The sequence below is a fragment of the Anas platyrhynchos genome, chromosome 3 (genome assembly GCF_047663525.1).
Source record: "Anas platyrhynchos isolate ZD024472 breed Pekin duck chromosome 3, IASCAAS_PekinDuck_T2T, whole genome shotgun sequence".
Lineage (NCBI taxonomy): Eukaryota > Metazoa > Chordata > Aves > Anseriformes > Anatidae > Anas > Anas platyrhynchos.
This window is the reverse complement of record NC_092589.1, coordinates 28,933,270-28,957,988: the sequence shown is the minus strand read 5'-3', so window position 1 is coordinate 28,957,988 and position 24,719 is coordinate 28,933,270. Positions and strand designations below refer to the sequence as shown.

The 24,719-nt window shown below is 39.9% G+C and overlaps 1 protein-coding gene across 21 annotated transcripts in view; it reads right to left on the bottom strand.

The window, feature by feature from the left end:
- Positions 1 to 24,719, bottom strand: part of CHRM3 (cholinergic receptor muscarinic 3) — a 286,410-nt gene that overhangs the window by 56,348 nt on the left and 205,343 nt on the right. For 5 of the 21 annotated variants that reach the window (XM_072035600.1, XM_038176833.2, XM_038176834.2 and 2 more), the window contains one exon: positions 11,383 to 11,440. The exons of the other annotated variants lie outside the window; for them this stretch is intronic. In XM_072035600.1, the coding sequence (XP_071891701.1) occupies positions 11,383 to 11,440 (58 nt within the window). The remainder of the gene's footprint in view (positions 1 to 11,382; positions 11,441 to 24,719) is intronic. 21 annotated transcript variants of the gene reach the window in all.

Genomic DNA, 24,719 nt, shown 5'->3' with positions numbered 1-24,719 from the left:
GAATGGTATATACAAAACTCTGAAGAGTTACAAGCTGCACTACTACAGGATGGCGCTACTATAGTAGCAAAAACATTACAATCAACAGCTCTGACATGGATGGAAAACCAGGGATGGATAACTAAGCCAAAACGATCCTCTATCCCACTTAAGAATGCAGTGACAGTTTTCACTGACGCAGGAAAACGTTCTCGAACTGCTGCAGTGACTTGGAAGGATGAGTATGGTTGGAAACATCAAATTTTACAAGCCCAAGATAAAGACATTACAGATATTAGAGAGAGGGTGGATAAAACCTTATTTGTTCTCAATCATTTGTGTGTATTTGGTGATGATGATGAACCACCCGCGACACGTCATTACATTAAGTCTGAAAATGATAATAAATGTATTATGAGAGTACTGTACTGAGATATGAAAACGGGACAATGGCTGCGGCCTGCTGATGTGAATTATATGGGGCGAGGTTATGTGTGTATCTCTTCCCCTACAGGGCCAACCTGGGTTCCTAGTCGATGTGTTAAACCAGCCAGAAGAAAAGTCATCAAGTACGAATAACAGCAACCATGGCTGATCTAACGGCACAAGGGATTCTGGTTGCGTTATCTTTGACAATGACGGTTGGACGTAATAGTGCCATCCTAAGCAAAATCGATCCTCAAACCAATATGTGGGTCACATGGGCAAAACAAACCGGACAAAGTTCATTTTGCCTATTCCTCGCTTCTGCGTCTGATCCTTTCGTTGATGAGTTGATTATGTTTGAAATGGTTAAGGGATCATACGCAAAAAATTGTAGTACAAGATAGTTGGTTTGAAGGTTGGTTTAAATCTGTTTTTGGGAACATGGGTGGATGGTTTTTTCTTCGTCAAAGAGGAACTTCGTTTTCTACTTATAGTTATATTGATTATAGTTGCTGCAAAATAAAAACGGGGGAATTGTGGAGGAATCGTTAAGTGAGGCAGGACATGTGAATGTTGAGCAGTTGGGAGACAATGGGCTGGTGAAGCACCGTACTCAACTCACATGAGCCTTGGCACGTATGCAGCTGGCTGAGAGCCAATCAGGCTCAAGGACACGATGCCCTTGGGCCATCGGGAAAGTCCCTAAGGTGGGACAGGTAGCCAAAAGAAGGAGGACCAGACTGAAAAGCCCGGGAAGTGTCAGCCAGTCCTGAGCTTAGTTTCTGCAATATGTATGAGTTGATTATGTTCGAACTAGATAAAAGACGACTGAGCTATCCATTAAGGTTGAAGTTCACTGTTCACTCATATTGAGCGTCTGGGTCTTCCTTCCGTCGGCAACAGAAACTCATGCACCTGTATGTATCAGAACTGTCGATTCAGAAACTCTTGAGTTATTCCATGTTGCTGCGCCACCCACAGCACACTGATCTCAGTTCTTCCTCCAGTGACTTCTGAGAGACATTGCTTCCTTACCTGCCAACTGGTGTCTGGGTCCCTGGGCTACTCAGGAATAGGCTCCTCTGCCAGCAGGGAGGCAGAGGGCTGATGGAGTTGGTATTTCATACAGCAGCAGAATGGGAACGTACCTTTTCTGAGTTCCCAGGACACCTCATGGGAATACCCTGGGCTCCTTTTGCAGTATTTCTGCCATGCAGCACCAGTCTACCTCCTTCCAGCCTCTCTATACTCATTTAGCACCCTAGAACCCCAGTACAGCATGGTTTCCTTTTGGGTTATAATTATCGTACAGCTGGCTTTGTTTCTATTTACCTCAAAAGAAAAGAAACCTTTAAATAAAGGAGTAATTATTCACAGCAAATAATGTATGCCAAACAACTTACATCCTTCTGCTTGTAAAACAAAAATTGAAACTGTAGACAGACTCTAGAGCTTGAAAGATATCATGTACTGAGCACATAGTGAATGGAGTCAAATCCAGTTGGAGGCCGGTCACTAGTGGTGTTCCCCAGGGCTCGGTGCTGGGGCCGATCCTCTATAATATCTTCATCAATGATCTGGATGAAGGCATTGAGTGCACCCTCAGTAAGTTCGCAGATGACACCAAGTTAGGTGTGTGTGTTGATCTGCTCGAGGGTAGGAAGTCTTTAAAAGACGTTTAGATGTAGAGCTTAGGGATATGGTTTAGTGTAGGACTGTTAGTCTTAGGTCAGAGGTTGGACTTGATGATCTTGAGGTCTCTTCCAACCTAGAAATTCTGTGTTTCTGTGATCTTTTAAAGACCTCCAGGGATGGTGACTCTACCACTTCCCTGGGCAGCCTGTTCCAATGTCTAACAACCCTCTCAGTAAAGAAGTTCTTCCTAACATCCAACCTAAAACTCCCCTGGCGCAACTTTAGCCCATTCCCCCTTGTCCTGTCACCAGGTATGTGGGAGAACAGACCAACCCCCACCTTGCAACAGCCTCCTTTAAGGTACCTGTAGAGAGCAATAAAGTCACCCCTGAGCCTCCTCTTCTCCAGGCTGAACAAGCCCAGGTCTCTCAGCCGCTCCTCGTAAGACTTGTTCTCCAGGCCCCTCACCAGCTTTGTCGCCCTTCTCTGGACTTGCTCAAGCACCTCGATGTCCTTCTTGTAGCGAGGGGCCCAAAACTGGACACAGTACTCAAGGTGCGGCCTCACCAGAGCCGAGTACAGGGGGATGATCACTTCCATAGACCTGCTTCTTATACAAGCCAGGATGCCGTTGGCCTTCTTGGCCACCTGAGCACACTGCTGGCTCATATTCAGCCGACTATCCACCAATACTCCCAGGTCCTTCCTTCTCCACCTGGCAGCTTTCCAATCATTCCTCTCCCAGTCTGTAGCTCTGCTTGGGGTTATTGCGCCCCAGGTGCAGGACCCGGCACTTGGCCTTGTTGAACTTCATGCAGTTGACCTCAGCCCATCAGTCCAGCCTATCCAGATCCTCCTGCAGAGCCTTCCTACCCTCGAGCAGATCGACACATGCACCTAACTTGGTGTCATCTGCAAACTTACTGAGGGTGCACTCGATCCCCTCATCCAGATCATCGATGAAGATATTAAAGAGGACCGGCCCTAGCACCGAGCCCTGGGGAACGCCACTAGCGACTGGCCTCCAACTGGACTTGACTCCATTTACCACGACTCTTTGGGCCAGGCTATCCAGCCAGTTTCCAGCACAACGAAGCGTGCACCAGTCCAAGCCAAGAGCAGCCAGTTTCTTGAGGAGAATGCTGTGGGAAACGGTGTCAAAAGCCTTGCTGAAGTCAAGGTAGACCACATCCACAGCCTTTCCCTCATCCACCAAGTGCATCAATTTGTCATAGAAGGAGATCAGGTTCATCAAGCAGGATCTGCCTTTCATAAACCCATGCTGATTGGGCCTGATCGCCTGCTTACCCTGCAAGTGCCGCGTGATGATTCTCAAGATAATCTGCTCCATGAGCTTCCCTGGCACCGAGGTCAAACTGACAGGCCTATAGTTCCCCGGGTCTGCCCTCTGGCCCTTCTTGTAGATGGGCGTTACGTTTGCTAGCTGCCAGTCAACTGGGACCTCCCCCGATAGCCAGGACTGTTGATAAATGATGGGAAGCGGCTTGGCCAGCTCCTCCGCCAGTTCTCTCAGTACCATCGGGTGGATCCCATCTGGCTCCATCGACTTGCGCACATCCAAGTGCCGTAGCAGGTCGCCAACCATTTCTTCGTGGATAGTGAGGGCCACATTCTGCTCCCCATCCCCTTCCACCAGTTCAGGGTACTGGGTATCCAGAGAACAACCGGTATTGCCGCTAAAGACTGAGGCAAAGAAGGCATTAAGCACCTCCGCCTTTTCCTCATCTTTGGTAACAAGGTTTCCTCCTGCATCCAGTAAAGGATGGAGATTCTCCTTAGTCCTCTGTTTTGCATTGATGTATTTGTAAAAAGAGTTTTTGTTGTCTTTAACGGCAGTAGCCAGATTGAGCTGCAGATGAGCTTTGGCCTTTCTAATTTTGTCCCTGCACAGCCTCGTAACATCCTTATAGTCCTCCTCAGTGGCCTGCCCTTTTTTTCCAAAGATTGTAAACCCTCTTTTTTCTCTTAAGCTCAAGCTGCAACTCTCTGTTGAGCCAGGCTGGTCTTCTTCCACATCGGCTTGTCTTTGGGCACATGGGGACAGACCGCTCCTGTGCCATTAAGATTTCCTTCTTGAAGAGTGCCCAGCCTTCCTGGACTCCTCTGCCCTTCAGAACAGCCTCCCAAGGGACTCTACCAACCAGTGCCCTGAGCAGCTCAGAGTCAGCCCTCCGGAAGTCCAATACAGCAGTTTTGCTGGTCCCCTTTCTGGCCTTGCCAAGAATAGAGAACTCCACCATTTCGTGGTCACTCTGCCCAAGACAGCTTCCGACCACCACATCTCCCACCAGTCCTTCTCTGTTTGTGAAGAGAAGGTCTAGCGGGGCACCACCCCTGGTAGGCTCACTAACCAGCTGCGTCAGGAAGCTATCTTCCATGCTCTCCAGAAACCTCCTAGACTGCTTTCTCTGGGCTGTGTTGTGCTTCCAGGATATGTCATGGAAGTTGAAGTCCCCTCACGAGAGCAAGCGCCGATGATTTTGCAGCTTCTGTCAGCTGCCTGTAGAATTCCTCATCTGTCTCCTCATCCTGGTTCAGCAGTCTATAACAGACCCCGACCAGGACGCTAGCCTTGTTGGCCTTCCCGCCGATCCTAATCCAAAGGGACTCAACCTTGTCATTCCCAGCCTTGAGTTCCACGACATCAAAACTCTCTCTGCTATAGAGAACCACACCACCACCCCTTCTGTGCTGCCTGTCCCTTCTGAAGAGCTTATAGCCAGTCATCGCAGCACTCCAGTCATGAGAGTGGACCCACCACGTTTCTGTGATGGCAACCATGTTGTAGCCTGCCTGATGCACGATGGTTTCCAGCTCCTCCTGTTTGTTACCCATGCTGTGTGCATTAGTGTAGATACACTTCAGCTGGGCCATTGCCTTATCCCCCGGCCTTGCCATTGTTCTCCCTGGCACAGCTCCAACAAGCCTTGTTTCAGTCCCATCCCCCATCTTACCTAGTTTAAAGCCCTCTCAATGAGCCCCGTCAGCTCCTGGCCCAGGATCCTTAGAGATAGGGACCCGTCTGCAGCCATCAGGCTGGGTGCCAAGTAAAGCACCCCATGGTCAAAAAACACAAGATTTCTGTGCTGGCACCAGCCCCTGAGCCATGTGTTTATCAGGTGGGCTTTTCGTGTCCTGCCAGTACCTCTCCCTGCCACCGTAGGGACAGACGAAAACACCACTTGTACTCCCGCTCCCTCCACTAATCGCCCCAGCCCCCTAAACTCCCATTTGATAGCCTTGAGGCTTCTCTCTTCAGTGTCATCACTGCCTGCCTGGACTATCAAAAGAGGATAATAGTCGGAGGGGCGAACCAGGTTGGGAAGCTTCCTGGCAACGTCCCTGACCCTGGCCCCAGGGAGGCAGCAGACTTCCCTATGGGTAGGGTCAGGCTGACAAACAGGGCCCTCTGTTCCCCTGAGATGTTTAGATGTAGAGCTTAGTGATATGGATTAGTGGAGGACTTGTTAGTGTTAGGTCAGAGGTTGGACTCGATGATCTTGAGGTCTCTTCCAACCTAGAAATTCTGTGATACAAACAAATATTGAAACTTTTTGAGCCCCAATGCTCTATTACCTCAAAATTCTGATCTCCTAGATTTATCATATGTTTCATTTTTATTCCAATACATTCCTCTTCCAATTCACACACTGTTGGCTAAATTTTGTTTTCTAGCTTATAGTTATTCATAAGCTGGGAACTTCATAAAGGAAAACAGTTAAATTGTCTGGGTTGGAATAGACACATTAGTCCCACCGTTCCATGTATTAAATGACATACAAACTGCAAACAGAGAAAGATAAGGAAAGACTAAATAGAAACAGGTTTTCAAGTACACTGTCAATATTCTTGTTATAAGTTATCTTGGATACAATCTATAAATGATCTTAGATAAGATCTTGGGAATGATTTGGAAACCCTCATACACCAGATTGCTTGCACCAGGTGTGATATCAGTGGGTCTTCTGCCAGAAATCCCAGGGATGAGGGGCCTTGAAAGTAAAGAACTTGTTTTATGAATTGATGCCTGAAAATTACGTTTTTTGAAGGAAGAATAATGATGTAGCCAGCTAAGAAACCATGTTAAGGATGGTGTAGAGCTGAAGACACTTGGAGTTCTTGTGACTGCACCCACAGAGATTCAGAAAGTATAACCTGTGTGGGTTGCATTGTACAGTAGTCTCCTGCTATGGCTTTTCTTTGTAAAACCTCAGTAAACCTACGTAGGCAGTGCTCAACATAGCATAAGTTGCATTAAACATTGTATTTTTACTACTGAAACTATCACACAATTAATGACACACAAGGTTATAATTTAGAACATCTTACAAATACCTGAAAATGAAAAAATTTCTAAAATATTTTCCAAATAGAGTGAAAAAGATCAGCCTCTACCTTAAAAATCAATGCTAAAATTGTGCATAAATTCCTTTGATGTGACAGATAGACTTGTAAGCAGTACATAACAGGCAATTTTCATAATCAAATTTGCTCATTAGAATGTGTTTTGCTTATTTTGCTGTGAAATCATGTTTGTTTTCTTACACTACAAATTATACTGCCATATTTCACTCCCCTCTTGTCATTTTCTTTTATTGCTAATTTAAATAAAGGATAAATATAAATAAGACATGAATTTTGACTGAACATTTCAACAAAATTTCTACTGAATGCCTCTTCCTAGAATTATTTTCTTCTAGCTCTGGGAAGTATTCAGATTCACCGACTGTCCTGTTTTGAAATAAATGCACCCTATTCACCTATCTTCCAGTGAAAGTCAGAAGAATAATGTTGGATCACTCACCAGGCAGAACATAACACCTGGTTAGATTCTGTCATCATCCATGAAAAGCTCTGAGGAGCCTCTGAATTTTTATAGAAAAGGCACATACCTGTACTCAGCTAAAATATATCTGAAATGCTACATATTTCAAAACAATAAACTGATCCACTGAAAGTAACAGATTTATATGTTAACAGAATATTAGTGCAAAATATTGCATTATTAATGTTATCATTATTATCTTCTCAGAAACTTGTTTAGTGATTTTGTTTGTTTGTTTGGAACAGCAAACTTAGGGTTGTATTGAAAACCAAAGATGTTATTATCACAGGTATCACAGAAAAAAAAAAAGCAGGAAAATTTAAAACATTGCGTCATGTATAATGAGGACTATTTTGAAATGGCCTTTCATAAAGTATCAACGATTTTCTAAGGGGATCTGCTGTCACTACATTTTGGCTTTCAGCTATTTTTACTGTGTTTTTTAAGAATTATATGAATTCTCATCTCATACCACAAACTATAAACTTCAGATTTACAAGGAAAAGAAATGTGGGAAAATAAACAGGAAATGGTAAAGCAAACACATCCATCTGCAGGAGGAAACTGCCTCTCAAAATGTATTTGTTTAGAAATAAATAAAAGGATATCAAAGAACATACTTAATGTGATTTGTATTGCAAGTCCATTACAAAAGGAGACAAAGAACAGGTGAATTACTTTAAATTCAGACCTTTTATCTGAGACTTCACTGATTCTATGAATGCAAATTAATGTGATTTTATGCAGACAACTATCATTCTGCCTTTAGTGGGAGCTTTGTATCAGTTAAATCTCAATAAATGGCCACACAGTAACAAATAAAGATAGAGCTGCTGCCCAGATGGGTGGACAGTCATGATTTAGAAGTGACATTAGAAGCAAACTCACACAGTAGAAAGGGGATTGAACAAACAGAAAACAAGGACGAGTGTCAGTACAATAAAATGCCAGGCAGTTATCTGGAAGGATTATGTCCTAGGTGTCCTAGAGAAAATGAGAACTGAAAGGCTGGAAGCAGGAAAGAGAACCAGAATTAAGTGTATTTGAAAGCTATTAGCCTAGTAAGAAAGGGGTTATTCAAGGTAGAGAGATGAGTCAAACTGATAGATTTTACTTCGGGACATTCCTCTATGTTCTTTTATCATTTCTTGATTCTGCAGTGAGGTTTGCACTATAGGTGCTTATCTTATACTGTATCAAACTCTGTTTGACATCAATCTTGAGACAATATCCCATGTGACATATTCAACCTCCCAGTGTCACTTCAACACCACTTGCTTCTGGGCCAGGGCCAGTCTCTTACAGTCTCTGCCTCTAGCAACAAACTGGTCTGGGGACTACCCAGTGCCTCCAGAGCAGTGACATAGCAGATCCATTCTCTGAGCCCCACCACATACCAAAGGCAAAAGGAGGCTTGGGATGCTCTTCCCTTTGCAAATTGATTTCCCTCATATAATCACCCCAAACCTGGATGATTATAGTCATCTCTTTGTAAGGATGCTTCACCTAAGATAACAGGCAGGACAGCAGTGGGCATGTTTTCATTCAGAAGGACTCATTTCAGTCTCTGGTGTGCATGCTTTGTTGCTTTGTATTCCTAGGTATTGAAGCTATATAAAAAAGATCATTCAAAAAACTAAAAAACACTTTTGCCAAATGCTATCCATAAAATATTGCCAGGGTCATTCTCTTGGATTATACCAGGTAGTATCATTATTGAGGTAAACAATACTTTTTTGTTCAATATCGTAAGCATGACAAACGTAAGAATAAAAAATAAAAGCTAACTTTTAAAATATCAAATATAAACATTGCCTGAGATCATACTAAAGCATGCTACTAATGATTAAGCTATTGGGATATTTACAGACTTGTTAAATTCCTTCATGTCCATTACCATTTTCCTCTTCTGGCACTGTGTCATTAATTAGCAGAATAAAAGTTCCTGGAAGATCTAGCTGCTATTATCTATATTTTAACATGTTTGGCCTTTTTACATTTGTCCTGGTCTTGGAACTTTTGTACGCTTATTATCCTGGGGTTTAAGTTAATGACAGCATGGCTGTTTGATTCACTCACTTGCAACCTCATTTCAATTTTTTGTGTGTGTGTTTGGGAAGTTAGTGCTTTAAAAGCTTCAGTGGTACACTTAAATCTTAATCCTTCTTGAAGTTGAACACCAAAACCTCTGTAATTAATGTTGGGTCAAACTTCAACACATGAAGGTAAAAAACAGTCAAGAATTCCTGTCTCATTCATAATCATATGAAGCTGTGCCTTGTGGCAATGCTCAGAGATGACCACGTGTTGCTAATTTCCTGAACTCTGAGGAGGCAATGTGGGACACGAGGCACTTGAAAGAACAAGTCTTCACAGTCAGAGCTAAAATAAATCAATAGCAGAGAGGCACAGAAGTGGGTCTGAGATGTTGTCAAATGCTGACTGGCGTCTTGTGGTGCTTAAAAAAGTTGCTTAAGTCTCACTGCAACTCCCAGAGCTGGAAGAGATGCAACTTTTTTTTTTTTTTTTTTTTTTTTTCCCTGTTTTGATCTATTAGATTTATGATAAAACCTGGAAAAAAAGCTTTTTAAATTTTTTCTCTTCCAGAATTACTGCCTGGGCCAAATTTGATAAACTTGTCTGCTTCTTGTAGCAGCCAGTAAATGTAGCTACCCAGCTATACTGGGCTGAGCTTGCCTGAAAACACGAGGTATACTGCTGTTGTGCAGGCATGGATGTTCGCTATGTGAACAGGGGCCTGGTGTGGGACTGCAGAGCACAGGCTGCATGCTGAGGCTGCAGGAAGTTTCCCTGACACAAGGACATGTCCTGCATGGGGGAGGAAGCTGGCTGTCAGATAGCTGGCTGCCAGCCCACCCTCAGTTTACAGCTCCAGAACAAGCTCCTCTACCCCCTCACCTGCATGCATCTCACACGATCTGCAGCTGAGATGTCCTTGATATTCAGTCACTAAGCACCAGCTGCGACCATTTAGGTATATTACTAAATGTTTGGTAGGGAAAGAGAAGCCTAAGGCTTGTTATTCTTCTCTTTTTCTCCCAGCTGTTTCTCCTTACCAGCTGCTCTAAGGCATGCTCTTTGGAGGGCTTCTATCTGCTCATTCTTCCTACCACATTCACTCCATGTTTTCATATGGGCATTATCCATCTAAACATGCCCACTGCTATAATTTTCCTTATAATAATGACAGTGAGAAAATGATTCACTCCTCATGTAATCATAAACCTCTGAAAGTATATCACAACACTGAGAAAATATCAGAACAATAAGAAAGTACTTCAGAAAGCATATTGGAACAAATCTTCACCCCCGTCTAACTGACCGCTAATACCGCTGCAGGCAGAAGCAGGGGCTGCTGGAACATGCAGCCCCTGGACATCAGAAGCTATGGGATTACCAGGTCAGAAGTGTGCTGGGATACATTTCTCTTCAAAACACAGGCCTACATGTTAATCACAGAGCTACTGAATCACAATCTATTTGCTTGGATTTTTTTGTTTGTTTGTTTGTTTTCAAACAAACCTCAGGGAACAATCTTAAAATACAGTACAATCTGTAGAAGTGTTTCTCGTGTTTCTCTAACTTTTTGAAAACCCAACTCTTTTTTTTTTTTTTTTTTGGTTCATTTGTCTGCATTCCTCCTGTAGAAAGCCTGAGGTGTCTTAGAAGAAAGTATTTCTTAAGCTTTTCCTAAAGCTTTTCTGTCAATCTCAAAGCCTTTGTGATCCTCAGGAGGGGTTACAGCTCACTGCATGCGAAACACCATTCTGCAACCAAATATATTCCAAGTTCCTTATTAAGGATCGTCTGATTATAAATTCTGATAACACAAGAATCAAAGATGACAAATTAACCATAGGACAAGCTAAGAAAATCCTCCAAGAAACCACTTTGATTGCTACTCAGGTTACTCAGGGCTTTATTAATTGCCTATTCACCTATCTAATTAAAACATTTTTTCAAAATAGTGATGAGTAAGCATTACAGAAATCTTTTTTTTTAGCCTCACATTTCCCATCTGAAATGGTCAGCTTCTCAAATGATGAAAATTAAATAGGATAGATTCATAAAGTAGAGTAATATAGAAAATTCAGCTGAGATCATTTGATTTTTAACAGGATGTTCCCATGTATCCAGTAGCTTAAATAGTCCTCTATTTCAGCTTTTTGATTACTTTGATATGTGCTGCTCTATCCTCTTGGAACCATCCTCTAGGAGGCTTATTGATTTTGCAAGAAATCCATTTTCTGGTTTTCCAAAAGGCTATAAAACTGTCATTGTCTATATGATGAAATTCTTCGTGGCACTTTACATATTGGTCTCGTTTCTCCTTCCTCCATTCCCCTCTACATGCCCTGAGAAATTTCCCTGAAGACACATCAGTTCTTTTACCTCCATACAGAACCTCCAGGGCCTTACCCTATGGCAGGCATGAATGTTAGCAGGGGTTTTCCAACATGCACAGTTGAACTTACGTGGAAGCCCACCCTCCTGCGCTGAGATGGAGAGCAAACACAAACTGTGTTGTTGGGGCTGCAGAGAAAGGAACATTGCTTAGACTTAGAATCCAACCAAACAGTAGGAACTGTTTGAGCAAAACTCCTAATAAAAGCCTGGCTATCCAGATACCAAAGTGGGCCCAGCTGACCCCATGTTCCCACGCAGAGAGAGAAGGCGTTTTCTCAGCACTCCACATGCAGCCCCAGCCCCAGCACCAGCCCCAGTTGCCTGCAGCCAGGCTGTCTGAGAGGGACCTGAAGGCTTTCCAGCTGCTCTGGTCAGCTTGGTTCACCACTGGTTACTGCACAGGCTGTACATCCTCAGGGATGATTTGTATTAGTACATAAAGTGTTATGAACTACAAGGGGAGGATTGTACAATTTTTACTGAGTTTTCTTTTGGATGTCACCTGAAAACACTAGTGGCAGGAATTTCTTATTCTCTAGTGTATTATTGGCATCACTCTCAGATATCTTCAGTACAAGACTGTTTCTAGCATTAAAGCAGGGGAAAAGTATTCAGTCAAAAAGGGAAAAATAAAATTCTGAGGCCATTGAAATATTAACAGCTTCAAGTGGAAGCTTCCACATCTTTCAGTTAAAAGAAAAGGTAGAAAAAAACATGAAAGGCTCAAAAATATGTGGAAAAATATATCCTGTCCCAGGAAATCTGAGCACCCTAGCTCCAGCTAATTTGGAGAAAATCCACAGGTTGCCATCTGTGCTCCACGCCCAGTGAGGATAGGGACCTGGCCAAGTGGAGTTGGCTGGGAGTGGAACAGATGGAGAAGAAAAGATCATCTTTGCAAAGGACACTGCAGCTGCCTCTCCCGTGTGTGCTCTCTCCAGACCCTTGAAGGGATTTTATTTCAGCACAAATCTGCCAGAACTTCTGCCATGGACTTCTCTGCAGTAATTGCAATTCCTCAAATAAAGACCATTGCATTAAGCAATTATCTAGTCCTAATAGCAGCTTGGACTGATGTCGAAAGGAAATTGTTTAAAATTCTAGAATTAGAGTAGTTTAAAAGAAACTGTGTAGAAGTTTGAGTCTATGAATTTTTTTCAAAGTTGAGTTTAATAGATTCTTCTTGTATTGATTCTAATTCTTTTGTGTGTGTGTGTGTGTGTGAATATTTTTTTTTTTAAATTCTTGTTCACTTTTATTACTGTGATTCTAGGTGGCAAAAGCTGGAAGGCATTCAGAAACTAGATTTCCACAGCTTCTGACTGCTGCCCAGCTTCTGATAGTTAAAAAACAGTGCTGTAAGTACTATTTCCAGAATTAAGGTAAAGAAAACTGTGAGACAGCCAACATTTAAGAAGAGCTCTATATCTTATAAACATTTGTAAAAACTCAATGAATTGTGAAATATATTAATTTATAAATTAAAATTTCCATATTTGATTTTAAATTCAAAATATTAACAGAGCAGAATGAAATTCCCTCTGAAAAATTTAGTTTAACATAAAACTTTATTGTTAGAAGAAATCCCTCGGCTGACTCCATCCCTGAGCAGAATGCTGGCTGTGTTCTGCACCTGCTCAAGAAGCAGCATGCACTGAAAAACTCCTCTTCTGATTTCGGGAGATGTTATAAATTGCCTCTATAGTGGTTGACAATATTTTCACTTCTTTTGAAAACATGCGAACAGAAAATTTGAGGGGTCTTTTTAAAATTAAAGTTTACAGACAGGTTTGATAAATACAGCATTGTTTCTTACATATGACTGTATTATTAGTGGAATAGTTGTTGTCTGGGACTATATAAATCTGATTTATACAAGTCTGATTGCTCCATGCTTCACTTGGAAAAAACAGATCAAGTTTTAATGATTTTAAGCCTTATTTCTAAGGGGTTTAGGGGCATTCCAGAGATGCTGACAGGCTGGTTGTGTTGACACTAACACTAAATAACGATTCTCTTATAAGCACATTTGCAACAAGAAGTGTCACAACCACTCATAGAGAGAAAAATGCGAATTTCCTTATGTTACATTGATTCTGTCAATAGACAAAAGAAATACAGACTGTGCTACAAAGCCACTAGTTTGCATTCCATACATATGTGCCTTTATGACTGCTCATTTATTTTTTATGTTCTTCTTTATTAATCAATTCTACAATCTGGGGTTGAATCTCAGCTTTATTTTTAGTCTCCTGCAAGGCACAGAGGAGCTGTCGCATGAGCTGACAGGAAAATCCCATCGTTACAGCATCACCTGTGGTTTCTCTGAGGCAGGGGCAAGAAGCAGCACAGGGCAGCATGTATCTAGCACAAACTATTTCCTTCATGGTGGAAGCAGATCTAACGCCCCAGATAGCCCTTGAAGAGATCCTCTGTTTTTCTGACTAAGGACGATAAATGTAACATAACATAAATGATGCACCCTTATTCCTCTGCATGGACATACTTGCTGAGTCATATGCCAGTCTTGTGATGAAGTCACATTTTTCATTTAGCTTTAACAGCTGCTCAGCTGGACAAAATGGAACAACAACATTTATCAGTCAGTCAAACTTACAGCCTGCTTTAAAAATACCTTAAAACACAGCTGACTTCTCTAAGAACTATAGGTATTTGATAACATCTTCTCTCACCCCATGTAGGTGACCAGTTTAATTAAACAATTATTTTTAGAATTTTACAATTTAGGCCTGTTAGGATCTAAATTAGGAAACATGACAGTGATCTAGCTGACTAATCTGTAACCATCCAAATGATTCCTGAAGAGTAACAGTAAATATATAGGGAAAGCCACTTCATCCTTTTCAAAGACCCTATGGAGAAAGCCAAGAATGAAATGCTAGATATCCAAAGCATTAAACCACCAGAGAACTTTAGAGAAAGTCCTCTCTACATGAGTTTAATATTTGATTACTAGAATTAGGAAGCCAGGTAAATTTATGTATCTTTATTCATTTTAATCAACATATTTCTCCAGCACTTCAATAAAATATATTTTCAGACAGCAATCTCTCTTTCCTACACATTTACATGGGGTCTATGACCATGGCTTCTGAACCTCTTCCAGTTGCAGTGTTTTGTGAGATGGAGAAGTGCTAAAGCTCCCAGTTAGGAAAAGAAGGAACTCATAGATTAAACTGTTTGCTGATGGTTATACAGTCACCTTTAAAATACGATGGAAGTTATGTATTTGGGGCCTCCCAGAGCAGCGCTCTGGGCACATTCTACCTCTGTTCTACCTCTGACAACAGCACAGATGTATCCCTTGGGTTTGGCTATCAGTATTAATTTTTGTCATCTCCTGGAAGCAAATTGGACCCAACTGGAAAAACCTGCTGTGACCTTGCAGTCTAACAATTTTCTGTAATTGTTTTTGAACAGCTTCTTTATAAATGTTTGATAGAGTTTAAGTTGAAACATTATGAACTGTCATATCCATCCATCCATCCATCCATTTCAAAACCATAGACAAAACCATAGAGTGTGGTTAACAGTCTCTTTTATAGATAATATTAAGCAAAGGTTGAACCCAGAAAAGACCAGAGCAGAGACGCTGATTGCTTAAACCAGATGAAAAAAAAAACAAGCAATCCTTCTGATCTAACAGTTGTCTAAACAGATCATAACATGCCTTAAAGAAAAAATCAATAAAAATAAATAAAAAAAAATCATTTTGGGATATAATTGGAGACTCCCATAATTAAAGCAACACCACCATATAGGAAAAAAAAATGCTAAGGGAACGAGGAATGTCTACAGACATTCTAGTTCATGTAGGTAATATGCTGTAAAATGGACAAAACAATACTCCTTATTTGTGTGCCAATTAGAAAAATGTGATGTGTAACACTGAGCAGAGATGTAAACAACAAAACTCTTGGTTCCAGTAAACCAACAAATTCTTTAACTACTAAACGGGATGGAGCAACTCACTTCTAACAGCCAAAAAAAGTACTGTGCAGCACCTGAATACAATGAATATAAGCTTCCCTTCCCTTCCCTTCCCTTCCCTTCCCTTCCCTTCCCTTCCCTTCCCTTCCCTTCCCTTCCCTTCCCTTCCCTTCCCTTCCCTTCCCTTCCCTTCCCTTCCCTTCCCTTCCCTTCCCTTCCCTTCCCTTCCCTTCCCTTCCCTTCCCTTCCCTTCCCCTTCCCCTTCCCCTTCCCCTTCCCCTTCCCCTTCCCCTTCCCCTTCCCCTTCCCCTTCCCCTTCCCCGGCACATTCCTACTTGGCTGTCCTTTCTCTACCAACACATGGTGTATGGATAGTTGACTATAAAGGGTCTATTATTCACTCTCCTGTTGATAGCATTGGATTTCTAAATTTTCTTAATTATTTTTTTTAATTTAAAAAGAACATAGCTGTTCTCTTTGTAAGTTTACCTTAAACATTGTTAATCATTACTAGTTCATTCATTTTCTTCTATAAGATGACATGCAAACCAGAATTTTACACCTGTAAAACTTTTTCTTCAGGAAAAACTAGACTGAAGAGTTGCAGTTTGATGTTGTACAGGGTGACATTTTGCCTGAAGACACCGTTATTGGCAGAGTTGCAGAGGTGCAGTATGACTGGGAAGAAAGGGAAATGAAAGCACGCTGCAGCTATGTGACATCTGGAAGCTGAGAAAAGCACACTGTGCGCCAGGGAATGGAAAAAAAGTCAAATGGCAAAATATAATATTTGAGGTAGAAATAAAAGGGCCAAGAAACCAAGGGCATGGTTGAGGAAATATGTGATATTAAAGACAGCAAACATACTCAAAACTGAAGTACGGTTGTACTTATACTACAGAACTACTACTGCTATACTACTCTGCAACAAATTTTCACCTGCAGAGATGGTCTGGAGTACCTTCTGCAGCTCTGGCCTCTAATGTTCAAGGAGAAGGAACCACAGACTACAACAGGAGCAGGGGTGACCTATGAGCAAAACCTTCCCAGGAGTGGAGGCAGGCTGGAGGCTGAGGAAGCATTAATTCTGCCCATAAACATAGTGGCAGACAACACACTCCCCCCTGCCTCCACAAAACAGGAATGAACAAAAGCAGATGCACAATACGGTGATGTAAAAACAAATTGAAAGGGAGTTATAGTAGTATTTGAATATAAGACTAAAAATGTCAAAATGTACTTTAAATCCACTCTCCATTAAACATCCCAAGACAGATGGAAAATTGGACTTGATTTAATATGTTGTTACCCTTTCTGCACAGTACATTTCACTTGAGTCTCTCAATGTGCATTACACTGGATTTATATTCTTAGTTAAAAGAGTCGTAACTTCTTCAGAGTGAAGAAGTGTCAACTGCCTGCCGTGAATCTGTGCAATGATGTACTCTTTTAAAGATTCAGAAATGCATGAAATGCTCTAGAGCTGATAGCAAAAAACCAGCTGCACCAGCCCTTAAAATTACTGTTGTGTTTACAAATACTATAACAGTGTAGGAGAATATAAATAGGATTTTAATTCCCAGGAAGTCCTGTCATTACAATAGGAAAATGACCTGATATTTGGCCAAGTTTTTGTCTCGTGATGCTTGTACACGCAGTCATGTCCACAGCATGTAAGCATATGGGCAAACACTTTCCACGCACAGCACAGATGCCGCTGCAGCCATGCACTCTTACCTCAACATGGTCTCTGTTATTGTGACTGATTTCCATTCAGCAATTTCCATTCTGTTTCTGGGGAAAACAGCAACTGCTTAACTGCACACAGCAACACTCCGTAACAGCACAGGTTAAAGAGCAGACAGGAATATGATACTGTGCTTAACCTTTCTCTTAGGGGTTTTCCTGCAGACATCTGTCTTGTGAAGTATGAAGAGGACAATAAACCATACTTTTTATCCTATTCTGCAGGTACAGTACTGTAGCTTCTAAAGCAAAACATGGTTAAACATGTATGAATTCACACGGAAACATACAGAGGTTATAATGGAAACACAAAATATGGGAATATTTCTACTACCTATGGCACTTGGCTAGCTGAGTATTTTCCTTGGGAGCCAACAAATTAAATACCTATTGTAAATTATGTTCTGAACCCTTCCTTCCTTAGAGTCATCTTAATCTCCAGAATTTCAGCCTTACAAAAGGTCTATGAAACTCCATTAAAATAAACCTGCAGCTAGGACCTTTTCCTCTCAAAGTAAAACAAGATGAATCTAACCATTTGTAAAATGGGACCATCTTGGGAAATGAGAAAGGTCTTATGATATTCAAAGTCTTCCCATGTCACACTTAAAAAATGTTTTGAAACCTCAGTAGCTTGGAACTGAATTAGTTCCTAGTCACATGGTAAGAGTGTTGTTTAAAGCTGTAAATCATTTTAATGGCATTTAACCATTTGAGACATTGGAGAATTTCTAGTCAGGGAGACATTGGAGAATTTCTAGTCAGGGATGACATAGCCTAAACAAAAGTAGAATTGCAGAAAAACCAAAAAGACCGAAGAGACCTGTGGCTTCACTCTGGAGGAATAAGCTCTATCACTCCCTCTCAGTGCAGCATCTGGCACACAACATTAGGGCAGGATACCAGTCACAGAACAAATTTTGGTGTGTCTGTGTGTACATACAAAAGCTCACAGACAAAGTGAGGAATGCAACAGCCTGGGATGCTTTTCAAGATCTTTTCATGACAGTTATCACAGAAATGCAAAAAAATGTTGCAAATACTGACACTAAACTATAATGTGGTAAAGAAAAAGAGTTGAGAAAAGGCCATCTCTTCTTTTTAGATGAATAATCAATAGCTCCTGGGACTGCCCTTTTATAAATGCTGAGGCTTGTTTAAAGAGCGTTTCTTTCTGAAAATTAGAACTGGAAAATATTTTCATTGCTGTGAAGTATCAAAAATGCTTGCTACTCTTTGCTAGAAATTGGCAAGGGAAATAGCTAAAAATCCATTGGGTGAACCTAACCTTCACCCTACCTCTGCTAATTCAACACATATCAACTAATATTAAATTAAAATACAGACAGTAAAGAATTGCTTTCAAAATGAAGCCAGTAATACTGTTACCTCGCACACAAAATAATTTCATGAGTGAACCTGAATAATCAATATGTAAAATTACAATTTTATTGTGGACCCCCCCCCCCCCCAATCCCACCCTTGTCATAATAAAAAATAAAAAATAAAAAAAAAAAAAAAAGAGAAATACACCTGGTGACCTAAGCTTGGGTTTGGCACACAAGAGAAAAAATTGCTACTCTTTTTCAGAGGACTTTCTACCACCATGTCCTTTCTGAATTAGCTAAAGAGCTTCTACATTGCCCCCCCCCCCCTTTTTTTTTCAAGTACACCCTTTTTTTTTTTTTTTTTTAAGTGCAATACCCGCAAGGCAGAGACAAACATTACAGTATCCAGATCACAGTGGAGGTGTCACATGTTAATTGAAGTTATCTCTCTGTATTGGATCTCCTGGAAGTCAGTATGAAATATGTGAAACAAATGTTACCCCTACAAGTAACAAGGCTTAATAGCCAGAGCTGGTTAGAGAAAAAAATAATTCATGGAAGACTTTTTCATTAAAAAATGTTGTATCAGACTTGCAATGTTTTGCTGGAACATAACTCTTTGATTACATCATTGAAAACATTTCAAAACTATTTGTTTCCAACATACAGTATTTCATTTTAATCAAACTCTCATTCAGATGAAATAATGCATATATATTATAAAGTATGCATGCTATGGTGTATCTATACTTCATTTCTGTATGTTCTATATATTTTATTACTTACTGAAAGTCTATGCTACAATTAGAATACACTTCTTCCAGGCCATAAAATAAATAAATTCCAGTTTTTATTTATACGTCCTTCTTGTATGAAAGCCAAAAATCTTAATACTAGAATTTCTCATAGTACCTAGTAACATTTGCCCACAAATTCTTCTGGGAATACAAGACAGGACAGGTAGGACATTTGATCTCTATATTCAAAAATGGGTCCAAGTGTTAGTTGCTGTCTCTGTTACCACATGAGAGCTCGGCTTTCTAATGGATAGTAAAAGAAGGAAAGAGGTGGGTAGGACACATTGTTAGGATGAGATCTGAAGTCTATGAGGTGTTACAGGTGAACCTCACGCCCTGTCAGCCCTCAATTGCTCTTGGCCAGTGGATAGTGTGCATCTCTCACCCATGCTCTCCAAATAACTGGAACTACATAAGAAGTGGAGCACCAGTGGGGCAGAAAGAGTTTCTGAGGTGCGATTTGATGATCCCTGTTCTCAAGCCCAGGTAAAGTAAACAAAAAGAAACCCTTCCAGGTGAAGTCTCTCCTGGAAGAAGTCAGAGTTACTGCTGCCTGTGTGTCTAACTGACTTAACAGTGCAAGGTAAACTAACACAGGACTTCTCAATGACTTTCTGGAAAAGAGTACTTTTTGCTTTCTTCATGTTTGTCAATACTAAAATCCCTTCTGCAAATTACTGCTGAGTCTTCAATGTAAAGCATTAGGCTTTCAATTTCATTTTTAATTCCAAATATTGAATTTCATTTTGCATTTTTGCATAGGTCTTATCAGAACAAACAGAACCTAAATGCTCAAATTATTGCCTTAATTATATAAGCTAAGAGCTTTTGAGATAGAAAAAGGTGACACTATATTGAGAAAGCTGGACCATAAAAGAAGCACATTTTGATTAGGATTGAGACGCAAAATTGCCTGCTTCTGGAGCCCACATTTTTGTTTTAGGAATGACTGGATACAGACAGTGGAAGATTTGTCTTTAGAGGGGACCTCACCACCAATGCCTTCATCTGCATTGTGGCAGAGACATGTGGATGGATGGCCTATAAAGAATATAAATGGAAATCAGGACCAGCTGATTGAGCTGAACTAATAATAGATGTCCAATGGACATAAGGGCCTTTGCATTGAGGGTAAGGAAATTGGCTTATTGCACCACTGCTCTACATTGCAGCTATACCACACTAAGCAAAGATGGAGGCCTGAGACCAAAGCCTGAGTGACAGTGCTTTAATTGAGACAAATCTATAATTCTTCTAATTTCTGGATTTCACACTTAATAAGTGCAACCAACACCCTGGGATTGAAAATAATTTCAGAAAAAAATAAGGTCCTTGGATTTGTTTTCTAGTTATGCCTGGGCTGAATATTATAGAATATTATAGAATATTTTGCATAGAATATTTAAAATAGTATAGAATAGAATAGAGTAAGAGGTCTTTCTTGAAGGTCCCTTCCAACTTCAAAGATCATCGAGTCCAACTGCCTGACTTCTTCAGGACTCAGCAAAAGTTAAGGCATATTATTGAGGGCACTGTCCAAATGCCTCTTGAACACTGATAGGCATAGGGCATTAGCCACCTGTCTAAGAAGCCTGTTCTGGTGTTTGACCACCCTCATAGTAAAGAAATTATTCCAAACATCCAGTCTAAACCTCCCTTGACACAGCTTTGTGCCATTCCTGCACATCCTGTCACCGGTGACTAGGGAGAAGAGACTGGAACCTCTCATTCTGCTCCCCCTTCTTTTTGTAGTTATACCCTACCCAAATGAACAACATGCAATATATTGTATTAGCAGGATAAGGAAAACATATATATTTATATATATAACAAGTGAAATGAATTAAGCTTTTACATGATTGATCTGTGTCTTTGGATGAGATTCTCTTGCTTTTAATAAGTTATCAAAATGTAGGGTAGTATTTTCCCTCTACACCAACAAAGCTGGTGTTTTATGGTGTTTAGCTGGTCTCTCTTTTATCCAGACACTAATTTTCATGAACCTGTAGGAGCTTCATACTTTTGAGGTCTTTTCTCTATCAAACTTGAACAGAATTGGGCAGAAGTTTCAAAGGCTTGGAAGAGGAGGACACAAAACTGCATACACATATACATATGTGTAGATACAGTTTGATACTATATATATAGCCATGTCTATGTACAAAGCAAAACTAGAAATTCCACTAACACCAAACAATTTTTAATTGCCCTGGGTACTTGCAAATTCAGTTCTGTCCTTAAAGGTTTTCCAATATGCTAAGAAAAAGCATTGAAGAGACAAAAGAAAAACAAACCTAGTACTTAACTGCAAGTGACTGGCCTACCTGTTCATTACTGAGGCCAGACTAAGTACCTTGAGAAACTATAGGCACTGTCTAAGTGATGCCAACATTATTGTATCATCACTGCAGAGTTAAATGTATCATGACAGAAGTATATATTGTAATGTATAATCAGTATATATGATAATATCAGTGTTTCAAGAGGTATTTGGATAATGTCCTCATTTAATAGGGCACTATATGATCTCTGGACGTCCCTTCCAAATGAACTATCTTATCCTGTCCTGTCCTGTCCTATCCTATCCTAGCCAGCATTTAGCATCAATTCATATTTCACAGTAATTTAAAATCGGACTCATATATGATAGCAGGGCTCATTTTATTTTTGTATTATTTGGTATTATGCTGAAATACAGACATAACTTCAGGGAAGAAAACAGTAGTCAAGTATAATACTTTGCTTTGGATCTACTGTATTTCAGTGTACAGAGATTTTTTGAAAAGTGATCTGAAAACATTAGTAAACCCGAAGTCTTGAAAAATCTTTATTTTAAAATCAGAGGGACATAAATGTAAAAAAATGCTTAGCAGCTTGAGAACAGTTACTGAGTGTGATGGATCAAATGTGGAGCTGTCAGAATAAGTTTATGTACAAAGAACAGAGAAAAAAATAAAAAATCTGCTAGAGTGGAAAAGCTGTCTCCCTTGTTTAACATGAACTAGGAAAATTTGCCTTGGCAATGAGAACAAGTACAGAGAGTCATTATAAGAGTATTCCTTTAGGTGCTGTATTAAATATATTAGCGCTAAGTGTCTACTTCTAAGGAACAATGGCACCTGTAATGACTATATTGCTCTTTATCCCTTTTTTTTTTTCTTTTTTCAGTAAAAGAAAACAGTCTAACTTTCCATTAGCTTGTATCAGAATAAGTGAAGATTGAATATAACAGTCACAAGAAAATTAAAATGTTGTAAATCTGGACAGTGAACAAGAGGTTATTAGTGAGTCAGCTCTCTTTTTGCCCAATCTTAAAAATACCTGTAAATGCCCTCTTTGAGATGAAAGCTTTCTTGGATGTTACATCCAGACAGTTACAAAGACCCAACAATGAATTTATATGGATAAATGAGTGCCTGTATCTTTCCTAAAACACCACGGTTTTATCAGGTTTTATCAGGAGTGCCAAGATAACAGCGGTGCAGCTTGCTTTTGAACAGTGTTTTTGTGCTGCACCAAGCATAGGGAGAGCTGGGCTCTGGACCCTTCTCATACTCACATGACTTGGAATTAAATCTCCTATATTTTCACTCATCAGGACTAAATGGTCTGTCTTAGCACCTCTAGACACAGGTCAGGAGCTCTCATAAGGAAAATTATATTCTGATTACTTAGCAGTTAATTGAGGATGTAAAATTACCTGACAATCATCTAATGTCTACTCTGTTTATATAAAATTGTTCTTCTAACACATATTTTTACTTTGATTTAAAAGTTTTTTGATAAAGTTCCTAATATTTCCGTAAGTGGACTATTAAACAGCTTAGAGATCTCATAGCTACCAAAACTCCTTTCCCTGTCAAATTCAAATCCTTTTCAACTATCTCACCACATGTAGCCACATCCATTTGTAGTATTTAAATTAATTCTTTTGCCTTTTTGTTCTTACATCCCACAACTGCTGGATACCTGTGTTGCCAGCATTTGGAGTACCCAACCATTCAGAGCCAAGTTTTAGGTGTAGACTCACCAGTACTTCTGTAACATCCAAAGTCGGCACACAAATAAGTCATATCACATCTTTGCAAACTCACATCAGCTTTGCATTTTTTATTTGTTTCACCGTTAATTCCCAAATTTGGAACAAGCACCATTCTTTTGTTCCGTATTTTGTAAACCAGGTAGGGCAAATAGGTCCATGTGCATAACTGGAAAAAGGTCCTAAGTCATACAGAAATAGAAAAAATAATCTGTGCTCAAAACCATCTCCATTCAGTCATGTTTGCCTCCAACAGCTCCATAGTGAAATATCAGCTTTCAGTTTTTCCCATATCAATACGTATATCTTTTTTTTTTTTTTATATATATGTTTGAGGCCCTTAAGTGTTTGAGGCCCATTCAGTGTGACCCAGTGTGGCCTTTTGGGATGTTTTTAGGGCAATTTCAAGGACTAGGCAAATAGCATCATCTGTTCCAAAGGAGCAATTGACATGCCACATTATTGCTGTATCCTTGCAACAAAAGCATAATGTATTAACTTCCCTGATCGTAAATATACATACCATGCCTTTAATTTCAAATTTTACATAGACTTCGTATCTTTAATTTTAGAAAGGGTATCATATGAAAAGAAAGATCCTGACTGGGAGGACCCCAAGGTACCAATGAAAAAAAAAGAAAAAAAAAAATGTAAATGAAAGAGTAAGGTGGTGGAACTGGTATTACAAAACAATTTGATAAAGGCTAGAAAGCCCTTAGTCAATGATTATCAGTACTCTCCACCAACTATGCATGCCTGATGGACATGGATAGAAAATAAAAAAACCTATCAACTTGGTAGCTGCAAGCCAGAAAGTATTTCAGTGACTCTATTTAAACGAATATTTAAATTGGAGCTAAATACCACAGGTCAGTAGTCCTCCTGAGTTTCTGTGGTTTTAATTACCAAAGTCTTCCAGAAACTTTGCAAAAACCCACTCTGGATGGTATAAAACATGATTTAGTACACCACCATTTCACAAAATGCTGATACAAAACAGAAGTGCAAATAGATAGCAAATAATTTGAAATTTAAACCAAATATATATATATAGTAAGAGGAAAAAAAAACCACACATATAAATGTAATATCTAAATTTCTTAGAAATGTAAGTGTATACAGCTGAGGAAAAATGATCTGAATATGGTCACAATGAGAATGGATCTGTCATCTTCACCCAAAAAGCTCTATTCTACCATCATATTTAATTAGACTTCAACATTTTCCTGGTGTTATGGAAATTTCAATTTTAAGAAGAATTTTAATTTTTGAAAAATTTATTTTTTCCAAGTCAGCAAACAGGTTTTCAGCCAACCGCTTATTTAATAGTTTTGCATTACTTTACCGTGTGACAGTTCAACTAACATAATGCTTGAGATATTTTTAAAATTCACAAATATCATGAAAATAATCAGTGGAAATGTTTCAGATTATTTTTTTTTTTATTCATGCAGTGCAGCATCTATTAGTTTACATGTATGGTATTCAGAATTGCTATTACTGTATTCTGAACTGAAAAATCTTTTAAGTTCAAAGATGAGTCC